The sequence below is a fragment of the Ambystoma mexicanum genome, chromosome 10 (genome assembly GCF_040938575.1).
Source record: "Ambystoma mexicanum isolate Mex_15411 chromosome 10, UKY_AmexF1_1, whole genome shotgun sequence".
NCBI classification, from domain to species: domain Eukaryota; kingdom Metazoa; phylum Chordata; class Amphibia; order Caudata; family Ambystomatidae; genus Ambystoma; species Ambystoma mexicanum.
In genome coordinates, this window is record NC_090932.1 from 154,416,115 (window position 1) to 154,431,649 (window position 15,535).

A 15,535-nucleotide genomic window follows, 5' to 3' on the forward strand; every position below is an offset into this window, starting at 1 on the left:
TAAGGTAGATGATCTGACCGCCATGAAAAGTGCTGGGACGAGGAAGAGTAGGGATTACTACTGTGAATCATCTGAAGAAACTGAGACGAACAAGAACACAAACCCACATAAGTGAAAACATCAATACTGAGAGGAGGAGGAGATGCAGAGCAATGCAGAGTGCTCCGTGGAACTAACATGAGCGGCCCAGACAATATGGAACAAGCAGGCTCGATCCAATGATAAAAAGGCAAGAAGGACTCTATGACCTGTCAGTTCCTTCCTGGAAATTAGAAAGCAGCTGAAGCAGCGGAGATGCGATTGCTGAGACACTTGGCCGCCGGGAGAGGCGTCCACGGTAACTCTGCTATGGTTCAACCAGAGAAAAGAAGGCAGAGAGCTGGACAACCAGCGGATGTGGAGAGCTGGTGTGCGCAGAGAGCTGGAAGGGCACCGGCCAGGAGCAGAGTAACGTGTCGAGGACACCGTGGTTCATGGAGAGACCGCGAGAGGCACGAGTGGGGAAGAGAAGCCCACAGACGAACAGAGATCGCCAGTAAGATACCTGGAGAGGTATGGGTATCCCAGGACAGTTGCTGTGAACCCATGGGCGAGGATAGGCCGCAAGGAAAGGGTCTGGGACCCACAACCAATAACAAACTGCCTCCAAAGCCATCTTTATAGCCACAGTACATGGTATGATAATGAACCTGGTCTGCGACATCAAGAGGAAAGAATCTTAGGGGTCTGGGACCTGCACCCTTCTATGAAGAGTGACCTAAGTCATCTTCATAGTTACAGTTCCTGGCAGGGTAGTGAACCAGGTAGGATATGAGAGAAGCCAGGAGAAGAGAAGCATGCCCCCTGACATTGTGAACATTGTGACAAAGGCCAAGGGAAGGGAGTCATTCTCTTGGCATTGCAAGAAGCCTAAAAAAGGCAGGGGAAGGCAGTCCTTCCACCTGATGTTTGTGAACATTGTGAGAAGCCTGAGAAAGGCCAAGGGAAGGGAGTCGTTCTCTTGACATCAAGCTTTTGGAGTTGGAACATTGCATTATTTTGTGAACGTTGAGAAGCCTGAGAAAGACCAAGGGAAGCGGGTCCTTCTCTTGGTACCAAGGTTTTGAGTTGGAACTTGGCTTTATTTTGGGAACTGAGACTTTTCAATCTGTAACTTTGTGTAGCTTTTGAAAGGAACTGCAACCTGGGGAAGGGAGTCATTCTTTCAGAAAATAGTCTCTCTCTCCAGACTACTAGCATGGTAGTCCACCATGCAGAAGAAGGGAGCCATTCTTCTGCATTAAGAAGAATCACCAACCTTTTAGTTTAGTTAGACGTATAAGGGAAGGAAATCGGTTTTGACACAGAATGGTGGACTTTCGGTTACGGACATTCGACACTTCCTTAGTATTATGCTGAGACAAGGAACTCTCTCTTAGTAAAGTAATGCCACATGTGTCAGTCTCCTCCTGCTACACCCTTACAGTCCCAAAACACCAGCCACCTGGCAGTTTCCAGGCTCCAACATGGACTGTTTCTCATTGCGTACCTAGTTTTTCCTACTACATGCTAGTTATTGGAATCATATGACCAGGTGCACACTGCTGATATTAGGCGTTGTCCTAATTTTCTTGGTTGTTCGGGAATTTCTCCCCTCCTACATGGGTGCTTGTCAGTTTGGCATCATCCTCAAATGCCAACAACAGGCACAGGTTCTTGGTGCCTCAGGCTCTGACTCCCTGCCAGACTTTGGACCATGGCTCCATGCGGGCTAGAATTCTACTCTTGCAGGCTTTGGCTTTCACCAGGCTCTGGTTAGAACCCCCAGCATTCTTTTGCCAACTGCGAGAAGCCTGAGGGTATCCTCACTCCTACTCCTCCTGGATCCTCGTCTCAGGTGACAAGGGAAAGGCTATCGCTCTTGAATCCTGACCCTGGGGTGGAGAAGCGAGGGAGGATCACCTGGGTGGAGGGTCTTTGGGGATTGGGAATGAGGTACCCACAGTAGAGACATGGTATGCCCCTTTCCCTTTTGAAAACCAGCATAACCCTCCCCCGGTCTTTATGGGCTATTGCCAGAAAGCTCCCCTCATTTTCCCACATGTTCTATCACATTAATGAGACGAGGAAGAGGCAACTAGGAGTAGTGAACACCAGTAACTCCTTTCACAACTCTAGCACTGGGACGAGAAAGATGCCTGCAGAATACTGTGAAGGTCAGGCATGGCCCTCCAAGTATAGTCCGGCAAGTTCAATTAAGAGCTCACGTCTGCAACCTGTCGAGTGGTTGCAGGTGTATAAGAAGAGACTAAGAAAGCAGCAAAGAGACCAACAGGGAGACCTGTGTGGGAGAGACCAGCATGGGGCCCTGCCCATGAGGAGGCAGCCGTGGTGGGTCCTGCAGAGACACCAGGAGACCACTCTAGATACCTCCGGAGCCCAGGAGAAGTTGGGCTGTTGAAATACCTCAGGTGGAGGAGCATGTGATGGGTGGACCCTGTGGTCTGACAACTGCGCCGAGACCGGGGAGCCCTCCAGTGGGAAAGTCAGACATTGTTAAAACAAACCAAGAAGGACCACTCTGAATGAAATGTTAATGCAATCCAGAAGGAGTGTCAGGTTGTTCTGTAGTTGTGTTAAACATTGAAAGACTGAGACCAGTACTAGTTTCTACGTTGAAGTCTTGGAGGGCGGCAGGGGTGGGCGGATAACCTTGAGACTTGAACTACAATGCTGTCCTGGCCGCAAGACCCTTTTCTTTTTTAACTGCGTTGTCTTAGGCTTGGGGAAGGGAACCCTGAGGATTGTGTGGAGCTGTATTGCCTTGAACCTGGGGAAGGGAACCTCAAGTATTTGTGGAACTTTCTTGAATTAGGGGAGCTGAAGAGGAAGCTAGTAGCTGGAAGAAGCTCAGAACTTTGTGTTGATCACCATTTCTTATATTATTGACATCAGACCTCCCTTAGTTTCTTTGAGGTAGATAAATCTCACCTTAGCATAGGGAAAGTTAGGCTTTCAACCATCCTGACGTTTGATTTAATAAACCATCTTATTTTGAACTTTGTCTGTTGTCTGTGTCTTGCATTATGATGCCTTCACACAACCTGGACTTCTACAGTCTGACTTCTGTCAGGGTCCGGGATATAGCCCTCTTCAGGATTTCTCACCCCCAACACTTTTGTGTCCAGTTCGTCCCATGATTCAGTCTTCCCCTCAGTCGTCTCACTTTGCAAGATATAGGATGCTATGCTCATCATTAGAGCGGTATGATGCCCTGGTCTCTGCAGTTTCTTCAGGCCCCTTCCGCTCTGACTCTTCTCAGCCTTCCTTGACCTCACCTGCAAGTTGCATCTGAAATACATGCTGCCTCTGAGGAACAAAGTCACTTCTTGGAACAGGTGTCTACTCCCCAATTGGCTTAATTGCCTAGGTGGCCTTCTGCAGTGATCTGATTGGAAGTGGGGCTTTGTAATTCAAAACTCTGACTAGGGGTTTGGCTTTAAAAAGAATAGTGGGGAGGGGCGTGGCTCAGAGCGCCATCGATGTGGCTGCTCCCCTGATGCCAGCCATAAGAAGCCCGCCGTAACATCAAAAAGATGCGGCTTCCCGTGATCCTGCCGGGGCTCTAATTACATCCAGGGCCGTCGGACCTCCCAGGGCACCGAGGGGCCAAAGAAAAAAAGTATAACGCTCCTCATAGACCTGGCTATCATGATGGTTTCCCGCAGCCCCAGACGGCCACGAAAATCCAAAATGGCGGGCGCCCTCAACTCCTGAATTTGGGGACAGCGTGGAGGATCCCTGGGGTGGCCCCAGCACTTGAGGTCCCCCAGGTCAGCCGCCCAACACCAGCGATCCCGATCCAGAGACCCGACGCTGCTGGGGAACACACAGCGACCGCCTTGGACCGGCTCTGGGGGGAGGCACCTGCGCAACATCCCACGCAGCTCCTGCGGCGACACAGGCCTCCAGTGTGGTGCTCGGGGGGGGTCCGCGGTGCCCCCTCTGGGGTTGGGAGTCCTCCGTGGCTCCCCCGGCCGGGCCTGTGGCCCCTGCGAGATATGGCTCCTTCTCGGAGTGAACATCCAGCTCCGGCTCCGACGCCTGCGTGGGTGGCGGCGCATGGCACGGCCCCTCATCTGGCTGAAGACCCGACCCCTGCAGTGGAGGCGTCACGGAAGGCACACACCCAGGTGGGTCCCGTGGGGCTGTGGGGGCCAAAGCGCTCTTGCCTGGGCCCCCGCCGGTAGGGAATCATGGATCTCTCCCTGGCGGTAGAGCTATGGGCGGGGAGTCTGGCTCCCTCCAGCTCCCACCCCTGCCTCCTCCGCACCCCCCCCCCGGTGGCCCTTGAAATCTACTCTGCAAGCCGAGCCGGGCTGGGAAGCGCCACCCTCATCATAGCTTACAGACCCAACTCCAGGGCCGCTCCGGCCCATCTCCCCCCCCGGGCTCCTCTCCCCTGGCTAAAGGCACAGAGGAACCCTGGCTCTCCCTCTCTTCATTGATCTACGCAAGTAGGTGCCAGCGCAACATAAGGCCTACGCCTCCAACTCCCCAACTCCGGGGGAGACCAAGCCCACTCTTCCAACCAGTGCCTCTCCCCCCAACAAGGAAGCGGAGGTCCTGTTTTCCCCATTCCCTCATCGGATTTGGGGGTCCCACGTTGCCACCACCACATCCTATGGGGTCTCCCTCTGGGAGGCAGTGGGGACACTGCTGCGCCCTCCTGGAGGACCAGACCCTTCTAACCAGCACCTCTACCTTGGCAGACACGCACAGCCACCCTGCGTCAAACGCAATCAGAGCCACCAGGCGGTTGCTCTAACCCCTCGGGTCGTCCGGGCCATTAGCGGAGATCACGATCTCTAGCCCAGGTGGCTTGTGCACCGAGGCTTGCTCCTAAGGACCAGCACGTCCCTCAGGCCCACCTCCTCACTCAAATTCCATCTCTGACTCTTGAGAGACCATCGCTGTTGGACTCCAGAACCAACACTCCCCAGCCTAAAGCAACTCCTCCAAGGCAGAACCCAATCTCACCGCCCTAACACAGCTCCTAGCCCACAAACTGGCATCAAGTCCAAACAAACAAAAGCAAGCAAGAACGCGGACATAACCACCATGCTTATAGCTCCAGACAGAGGGAAAAAAACCGACCCCGCCGGGCACACCTTGCAGGACCATCAAAAGGAGGGCGATCCACCAACTACCAGAGGGGACTTATTAGCATTCATGGCAGACATTGAGGCCGAATTCAGGTCCTGCATGACAGAACTCTCCACCAAACTAGAACAAACCGACAACAGGGTGACTGAGGTGGAACAGAGGCTGGGGGAGATCGAGGACTGCTCCCAGGAACAAGCAACCACGCTGGGTGACATCCAACAAACAGTCAGGGCCCTCCAAGATAAGTGTGAAATCCTGGAGTTCAAGCAAGAAGACTTGGAAAATAGGGCCTGCCGCAACAACCTCCGGATTCAAGGCATTCCCTCCTCAGTCCCGGACAAACAACTCGCAGAATATGTGGGGGACTTCTTCCAAGCCCTTCTCCCACAACTGGACAAATCCCTATTACTGCTAGACCTCACTAACAGACTGCGCCCGCGCCGGGGGTTAGAATCGGACCTCCCTCCAGGTGTCATCACCAGGGTCCATTTTTTCTCCACAAAAGAGGCCATCACCGCCATCATCCGCTCAAAGGATGAGCTCTCTTTTCAGGGCTTGCCTATCTAGATCTACCAAGATCTCTCACTCTTAACTCTCCAGAGGAGAAGAGCTCTCCGACCCCTAGCCCTCTTCCTTCAAGAACGTCAGGTCCGGTATAGATGGCTTTTTCCAACAGCCCTGCAATTCTCATATAATGGTACCCTGTGGAGAATTAGCCACCTATAGGATGCTAGCAAGATCATGCACCCATCCTCCCCCAAAGAGGCCACCTCGGCGGTCTCAGAAGCGACAGGGAGCCGGGAATCTGCCCCCTCTCCACAGCCTAGACGGTCCTCGTGGTCGAGAGCTTCCCGACACAACAGGAGGAGGAATATCGCACTTAGGCCATACCACATGAACCCTTGCCACACAGTCAAGCTAGGCGCCCTGCCTTCCTTAAAAACGAGTCGCTACTTCCGACACAGCCGACGATTATGACTTCTCAACAGGGCGGGCTTGTCCTACGGCCCACGCCCATTCCAAGGTTCGTTCCACCTCTATGTCCTTGGAAAACCACGTTAATCTACTTACTCAATTGGCCCAGTTGGCCAGGGGTTTGGCCGCACTCACAATGTCGACCACCCCGCCAGTTAAAAAGTTGGCCTCCTGTTGGGGGCCCCTGTTAAAACCCCAATAGCAGGACAGCACACACTTAACCCTCACCTATGATGGCGACTAACCATCTCTCCTCCAGCCCCCTCCCGCCGGAGCTCGACACAGCTGGGTCCTGGGCCCATAAACATCAGACACTACAATGCCTCTCGCTAAATGTTAACGGGATGAATTCCCCCTCTAAACGCAGATCGATCTTACAGAAACTACAAGATGAAGAAGCCAGGGTGGCAATGCTCCAAGAAACTCACCTCCTCCCAGCAGACTTTGGGCGTCTTCGATCCCGCCTATATCCACATCAATTCCTCGCCTCCGGAGGAACTAAGAAGGGGGGCACGGCGATCCTCTTTAGGAAAGACCTAAGTCCCCAGATCTTGGACTCAATGTGATGCCCAGAGCGACGCTTCGTGGCAGTGAAATGCCTCTTACTGGGAGATCTATACACCTTTGTCTCAGTATACACGCCCAACTCGGGACAAGCAAGCTTCTATGATTCTTTGGGTGCCGCCCTCTCGGGCTTCACGGAAGGCCAGACAATAATGGGGGGGGGGACTCCCCGGGAGATTTCACCCAAGCCCTTAGCCTCTTATGCCTATTCAGAACTTTAGAGGTAGTGGACTCGTGGCAGGTGCTCCATCCTACCGAGAGGGACTTCTCCTTTTTCTCCCATGTTCATCGAACCTTCTCGAGGATTGACCTCCTTCTAACCTCGGCCCAAACCCTTGCCTACGTCAATGAAGTCTCCACCGGCCCAATAATCTTATTGAACCACGCACCAATAATCATGGAGCTCCGAACTCGGGACTCCAGAGCTAACCCCACATGCAGATGCTCGCTTTACGACCCGGTCCTCAACGACATGCTGGTTAGAGATAGGATCGCAAATACTATTAAAAATGTCCTCGAGGAAAACCCGGCCACAGACGCTTCCCTCGCAAACAATTGGGATGCATTGAAAGCACTGATCAGAGGAGCCCTGATAGCGCAAGGGGTGGCATTCCATCGGAACCGCCGACGAACCTGGCAAGCCCTCTAAGAGGAACTACAAACAGCAGAGGTTGCCCAAAAAAAGAAGGGGTGGTGCCCCACGACTCAACGAGCCGTCCGCACAGCTAGAAAGAAACTAGAGGCCCAATACGCCGAACATACTGTGCATCTTATGACCAAGACTAGGCAATTCTATTATGCCAAGAACAACAAGGCTAACAAGATGTTAGTAGCCAAACTAGCCAAAACAAGACGAACCAACACCATCACAGGGCTCCGAGACCCACAAGGGAGGATGCATTACTCTGAGCCAGAGAAACAACGGCTGCCAATGGGCCACCTAACCCAAGTAATGACTGCACCCTCACGGGACCGATCCAAACAAGAGGAATACCTACGGGGGGCAGCCCTGTCACACCTGCCCGCCGCAGCGATAGAGAGCCTAGAAGCAACGATCACGGACAAGGAGGTCGACGAAGCCATTAAAGCCCTCAAAACACGGGCCCCAAGCCCTGACGGCTTCTCCTCGAGAATTTACAAAATATTCAAATCCCAACTGATCCCCCCCTATGGTGACACTCTTCAACTCATTCAAGGAAATAGGCTCGGTGACCCCCTCAATGCAGGAGTCTACAACAATCCTCCTGCCTAAGCCAGGGAAAGAACCGAGAGACCCAGCTTCATACAGGCCAATTGCCCTGTTGAACATAGAAGCTAACCTGTATTCCAAGATCTTGGCCAACCGGCTGTCGCACATTATTCCGGCCTTAATCCACTCCAATCAAACAGGCTTTATCCGGAACAGAGCGGCGGGGGACAATATCAGGAGAACCCTGAACCTGGTAGACATCGCCCACCGAAACTCCCACGGCCTTGCACTGATGGCCCTAGATGCTACCAAAGCAAGGTAGACTGGTCATTCATGAAGCTCACCCTAGAGGCCTTTGGCTTCAGTCCAACCTTCCAATCCATGATAATGGCCAACTATGAATCTCCTAAGACTCTCCTGAGGATCAATGACTCCCTATCAACCCTGATTCCTATGACTTGTGGGACAAGGCAGGGCTGCCCACTATCACCCCTTCTGTTCGCACTAACAATGGAGCCTTTTGCCCAAAGGATCAGACAGAACAAGCTCATTAAGGGTCCCCAAGTAGGGCCATCCCAACACAAAATTGCATTATACGCTGATGACGTACTTCTGATGCTCTCAGAACCCAACTCCTCAGCTAAACACGCCCTGGCGGAAATAGCTAACTTTGGGGCGGTCACTGGCTTCGCCGTCAACTCCTCTAAGTCAGTGGGCCTGGGCATCGGCCTCCACCTGGAGGAGCAAGAGGCACTAACCAGGCTAGGCCCGATCATGTGGAAGAAACAAGCCATTCCCTACTTGGGTGACCATATTACAGCAAGCCCAAGAGGCACATACCAGACACACTTCCCTAGATTATTCCGAGAACTGGAAGGAGACCTCAAGCGCTGGTCCACCCAGGAAATCTCATTAATGGGTCGGATCACAGCCGCCAAAATGAACTTGCTTCCGCGATTTCTCTACGCTTGCTCCTCCCTCGCAGTGGCCATCCCAAAGCCGGCACTCCAGGATCTGCAGAAGAAAATGCTGAAGTTCATATGGAGAGACTGGGGGGCAGGGGATCCCCGATCTCCAGGCCTATAGGGCAGCAGCACAGCTAGCTCACATCCATGCTTGGCAGAACATCACAGATGGGTGGAACTGGAGCAAGCTCAATAACCGCTCCCCCTGCGATTCCTCCCACATATCCAGCCCTCCCTGAGAGAACACTGGAAGACTCTCCTGCTAACTACCAAACACACGCTAAACTCCTGGGACTGGGCCCTGAAACAAAAAGGAATCCCAAGGGGACAAAGCCCACTCTCTCCAATTTTCTTTAACCCAAACTTCTCGCCGGGGACAAACCCCCGAAACTTCCAAAACTGGATTGACGGCAACCTTGAGACTCTGGAACAGCTATACGCCGGAAACACCCCCCACACCTTCGAACAATGTAAGACGGTGTTCCAACTACAGGAAAGAGACAGATTTACCTACTGCCAACTCCGGCACTTGGGCTTGCACCCCCAGACCCTCCGGGCCGCCACCCGCCCCCTTACTCCCCTTGAGCTGATGCTGAAGGACCTACCACCCTGGAGCAGGATCTCAACCCTGTACAGACGCTTCCGATGCATGGCCCAATGGGAGGCCGACCTGGGCCACCCGATAGACGAGCAAACCTGGGTGGACATCTGGACACGGACCCACTCCTCATCTACCTGTGTAACCAACAAAGAATGTGCATACAAGCTCATGTTGCGATGGTACTACCCCCCCCTTAGACTACACCACATGAATCCACAGGTGGACCCTTCCTGCTGGAGAGGATGCCCCCAGCCTGGCTCTTTTTTCCACATGTGGTGGGCTTGCCCAAAGGTCCAGCAATTCTGGGAACAGTGCCTGGCAATTATCGAACAAATTACTGGGATGACACTCCCCAGGGATCCCGAAACGGTCCTTCTGGGGGTCCCGACTCCCGGGGTATACCACCGCTCCGGAAACAGAGCAAAACTAGTAACGCAATGCCTCCTGGCCGGCAAAACTGTGCTAGCCCGCTTTTGGAAGTCCCCGGACGGCCCATGCGTGGCCCACTGGTGGGGAAAACTATGGGACATCCTGATCGCGGAAAAAGTGACCGCAGCGAGGGCGGGTGTCTTGCATCGCTTCCACAATGTCTGGGCACCAGTGCTGGACTACGACCAGCAATTCCCCGCCTTAACATTTAAACCGCTCAACACTCGATGGGCCCTGAATGATCAAGAGCCCGCATGAAGGGCGAGGACGGCGGACGGCCCTGCGGAATGGGGGAACGGGTGGAGGGAGTCTGGGGTCCGGGGAGGGGGGGTGGAGGGTGGAAGAATGTAAGCTAAAGCGAATTGTCAAAAAGGTGTAAAATCCCTATGCAATGTTGTTTGTAAATTGTCCTGCCTTGGTTTAAAATAAACATATTTTTAAAAAAATTAAAAAAAGGAATAGTGGCCTGCTGTGTGCTAAAGTTTTCGTTTAGTGGACAACTTGTTTCCATCCCTCCCAGGTTTGCCTTGCCAGACTGATCTGTCCGTCTGCATGCATTCATATTTCCCATTACCTTGCTTTATTAGAGACGGTTTAAATATATTAAAGTCTTTCCCTTTAGATTAGCTGTCGTCTCTAGATGCACATGCCACCAGCCCATTTTGCTGATGAACCAGACTGGTATCTAATTGGGGTTTGGCAGCCATGAGACCAATTTGACATGTAATTTGGTTATGTGTTCACGACTCATCCCACCTTTGTATAACGTCATGGCTCTTGTGTAATTCAGTTTTTTGTGAAATGTCATTCTCCACGTTTCATGCATTTAATGGCACTTCTTCACGGCTGATTGAGTAGAGATAAATAATAATAATAATTTGGCATTTATATAGCGCTACGAACCCTCAGGTATCTGAGCGCTGCTTATTATTACCCACGGTGTGTGGTGCTCATTTATCGACCTCGGAAGGATGAAACGCTGAGTTTGGCGCTGCCGGGATCTGAAATGAATGGAAGGAGAGCAGGAAATCACTTAATAACTGTGGTAACTGTCATGCAAGTACAAATAGAAAATCCAATATTGCAGAAGTAAGGTGGACGACCAGGAGCTCACCATCATGCGCTGAACTCCCTCTAACGTTCAGAATTGCAACCATGGGGCTTGCTTTAAATGGTGGTATTTCCACCCTGCTCCCCTGCCTCATTGCCTGTTGCCTGACTTTTTTTTCTAGTTTTCCTTCTCTCCCCTCATACCTCTCTGAAGCGGTTATCTATGCAGACAGTGTAGGAAGATCCTGACTTTTATAGTATTTTGGTAATGGACTTTAGCCCGGTAAGAGTCGAACCACAAACACAATCTGTTCTCAAGCAGTCTCGTAGTACCGTGTGATTCACTAGGTAAAACTCTTGAGAGCAATCTAAAGGGAGGAGTGTCCTGACCTTTAGGAGTCATTCTTGTACGTTGAGGAGAGCACACTCCATCCCCCGCGGAACCGATGGGGGCCTGACCACAAACCTAGGCAAGAGTATCATTTGTCCAGGCATTCTTTCCAAGATTTTACAGATGCAAGAGGTGCTGATTAAGGATGAAAGTGAAGCAAGTTAATGGCAAAGTGATATTGTAATGTCTAGAGTTTTTTGTTGTACGGTTTCCAATGTGTTTGTATCTATTTCCTGGATAACATACGTATTGATCAATTATGCATAAGGGTGGTCTAAAATAAGACCAAATACTGATCACGTAATGGCTGATAAGTCAATTTCTTTAGATGCCTGTGAACTGAAATGCTGCGTAGATAAAAAAAGCTATTCTTACGTTACCAACTACATGGTCTCCGATTGTTTTTCAGCTTTTCTGCTGTGCTGGCTCAGACTGTACAACAGTTGTCCTCCAAATGTGAAGTCACGTTTCTCCAATCTGAGGATGGCAGCGGCAAAGGAGCAGCTCTCATCACTGCCGTGGCGTGCAGGATCCGGGAAGCTGGGGAGCGATGAGCTTCCAGCTGTGCAGTATTTATTTTTAGTGACTGTTTAGAATTGCACACCAAGACCATCTTGGTCTCACTTCTATATTGCAACTACAAAATCAAATCTCTGATGCACAAACGCTTACTTTCTCTAAAGTTCTGAGGTGCAGGTTTCATTTCCATGTGTCATAAACCCGGTCAACTGAAACTAATAGAAACGTTTTGATATTCACCCCAAAATGTCAATAGAATAAATTCCATGTTTTCCTTCCTGCCAGTTGTCTTCCACTGCTCATCCCGTCTAGCGGTAGAATTGCTGTACATAGGCTGCCAATAGCATGTGTGATACTGCATCACCACTTTACCTTTAGCGTGCTTTACATAGTCTCATTGGACTGTGAGGCAGGATGTTGGTGCCCAAAGATTGAATAGTTTATAAAGGAAATGTGTAGCTAATGGAAGCACATACTTGATCCTTGTCCACGTTGGTGAATAACTGGGCAGAGCTTAGCTGGAATATTTATAGTGTCGCTTAGGACAGCAGCAATGCACAGAACTGCTTTTGTATGAGGAGTGAGAACTCCGTTTACTTATCCATATGGAGAGACCTTTGAGTCCTCGTGCGTAATATAGAATACATACCGTTTTCACCAGCAGTGCGTTGTGCGTGCCCAAAGTCAGGGTGATCGATAGCAATAACCCCGCTCGTGTATGGGGATGTCCCCATGTCTTCAGTCTGAGCGTTTGGTGTATTTAGTGTTTATAAAATCTATTTAAAAGACTGTTTTGTGTGTATATAGCAAAGAGATTATTTATGGAAAGCACTTAAAAGGGCATTTTGGCCAATTGAACGTTGTGTTTTTTCTAAAGCTTTGGAATGCTTTATGTAAAGATCAATAAAGTTATAAAACATGACGAAAACCTAAACTGTTTCATTAGGGATGTTTGTGGCTCCCGTATCTTAAAATCCATGTCCGTACTGTATAACATCAAGATTGCTCTGACAGCATTTGCGCAGCATCGCAGGGGTCTTGCCATTTTCATTTTTTGTAGTTGAAAACCACTGGAAAAGGTTTTTCACTGATCCACTCTTTTTTGTGGGCTTTCATGCAGGTATTCTAGAGGTACGTGTTTTAAATTACAACAATGTATGGACACACATTGAGACTGGCAGAATTTTGTTAAGGTCATGGACCCTTATATTTCAGAAAAGCAGTGCTCCATACTTTGTACATTGATTTCATGTTTCTTTGTAATTCTAGCCCAAAAATAATTGTGTACGTTGTACAGATTGCTGCTTTTTTGCTATTAAATGTCATTTAAGTGGCTCACACAACGTGCACTTGCATCCATTGTGACTCTGGCACAAAAGTCCAAACCAATTGAACAGTTTTAGTTTGATGTCATTAATTGTGCGTTTTATTGTGGTCTTATCACATTCTAGCAAAATTGCTTGCAATTGAGGCAAAACAGCTGCGTATTATAAGAAACATAAATCATGCATTTGCATGTTCCATGAAAAATAAAAAAACATGCATGCAAGTGCAACATACATCCTATAGCATCTTTAATCAAGTAGCCCAGGGCTACTAATGATAGGTATATGCACAATGTGGCATATTTCACACAGAATATGCAGAAACAAGCTGTACGCTTTAAAGTTGTATCTTCCTTTGTGCATGGTTTGTGCTACATTATACAGCCCTTTGAGGGGATTGGGTCCTCCGACATATTCCATATCTATGACCGTAAGCACCACAGCTGTGCTGCTTCAGAAAGCTTTCTGCGTCCTGCATCGATGACGTCAATAAGCTGTCCTCGAGGGCCTCCATCGAGCTGATGTCACCGGATGTTATAAGTAGGACTCACGATGCCCGTAGCCTCAGTTCCGTTTTTTCCGCAAACGTGTTCGCTTCAGAGATCTCGGCGCGCCTCGGTTCTTCTGAGTTCTGTTCTTTCAGTTCTTCAAACCTGTTCATTATGAAGATTTCCATGATGTCTTTGTCTTTTTCCACCCCGCGGCCGGGTTTTAAGAAGTGTCGGGACTGCTGGTCCAAGATGTCATTGACGGATTCGCACGATGCCTGTCTCTGGTGCCTCGGGGAGGACCACGACACGGATGACTGTGTGGACTGCCAGTCGCTTATATCGAAGGCCTTGCGGGAGCATAAGAAGCTTTCTGTAGGTAAGGTGGCCAAGCCCCGGAAGTCAAGATCCACTGGGCTTTCGACGGACGAATTGAGGGACGACTCTCTGCATCATCGGCATAAGTCCGGGGGGGGGTCTCGGTGCAGGAGTAGGTCCCGCCATTCCTCTGCCTCTTCAAGGCACTCACAGAAGCGCCGTCATCGGTCGCCTTCCCCGTTCTCGTCCGAGGACTCCGCCCATCGGCGGGTAGCTTGTCCCAACAAGCATTCCACTCCTGCGGAATGGGATTCATTTCGGCAGGAGATGTTGGTGATTTTTCAGTCGCAGGGCTCCGGTCCGTCCGCGCCGTTGAAAGACGCCGGCCGTGACCGTGCTAGAGATGCCACTCGCACGCCTTAGGGCTCGAGTGGTCGTCGCGATCACCGGGCACCTTCGAGGTCCCGGTCGGACAAGGATGGTCGCTCCTAGACATGCTCGTTCCAGGTCCCGGTCCCCGACGCCCTCGCGACCATCGGAGCCTGTGAGGTCTTCCAAGAAGACTTCGGCGCCGAGGTCGTCGAGGGACTCTCTTGAAGCTCCGCCTCTGAGGAAGCCGTCGACGCCATCGGCACCCAGGCTGTCGAAGGACACGTTCGGGGCTCCGCCCTCGAGGACTGTGTCAAAGCCATCGGCGCCACGCTCGATGTCGACGCTGATTCCATCGACGGCCTCAATGCCTTTCGAGGCTGCTTTGTCAGAGGCACCCCGTGGCACGGTGGAACCTCCTAGAAAGGCTCTGGCCTAGGCTAAAAATGTCTTTGTCCATTTTTCTGTGCCCTCATTCCAGCCTCTGGATTATACTTCTGAGGTGGATGAGGGGTCTGAGGAAGGTATGGTTCCTGAGGAGGTACCTGACGAGATTATGTCTGGTCATAGCCAGATTGAAGACCTGCGTCAGTCGTTGCACGACGCCAGTGGGCTGGACACCTCTCTGGAGGTGGAGTTCTGTAGGCCTGAGCCTGGCACCCATGCCGAGTCCTCGTACCGGTCACGGAATACTTGGGGTGGTCGCCGCCACCAGTGGATTTTCTGCAGGATGACCTGACGGAGATCCTCGACCAAGGTCCACCAACTGACCCGGTACTGCCCTTCCATATGGCCTTGCAGAGAAGGGTGGCAGCAGCTTGGACTGCTCGAGAGTCTCCCGGCAGTGAGCAAGTCTTTGCTGCAAAAATACCACCCAGCCAGTAGCGACCCCATGTCTCCAATCTGAGGATGGCAGCGGCAAAGGAACAGCTCTCATCACTGCCGTGGCGTGCAGGATCCGGGAAGCTAGGGAGCGATGAGCTTCCAGCTGTGCAGTATGGACATCCGCTCTTTATAGGTTACGCTGGAAGGCGTTTGGGACAAGCTGTTACTAAGCAGACTTTGTCTAGATGGATTATCTTGGCAATTTCTGAATGTTACCGCTTGGCGGGTAAGGACCCTCCGGTTGGCTTACGGGCCCATTCTACTAGGGGTATGGCTGCCTCTACGGCCCTGCAGAGGGGCGTTCCTGTTCGAAACATCTGTG

General features: G+C 51.2%; 1 protein-coding gene across 1 annotated transcript in view; it reads left to right on the forward strand.

Annotated features, from left to right (window-relative positions):
* Window positions 1-12,762, forward strand: part of LOC138491244 (hexokinase-2) — a 388,662-nt gene extending 375,900 nt beyond the window's left edge. The window contains exon 18 of the mRNA XM_069617654.1: window positions 11,719-12,762. Within this exon, the coding sequence (XP_069473755.1) occupies window positions 11,719-11,863 (145 nt within the window). The 3' untranslated portion in view covers window positions 11,864-12,762. The remainder of the gene's footprint in view (window positions 1-11,718) is intronic.
* Window positions 12,763-15,535: the final 2,773 nt, after the last annotated feature.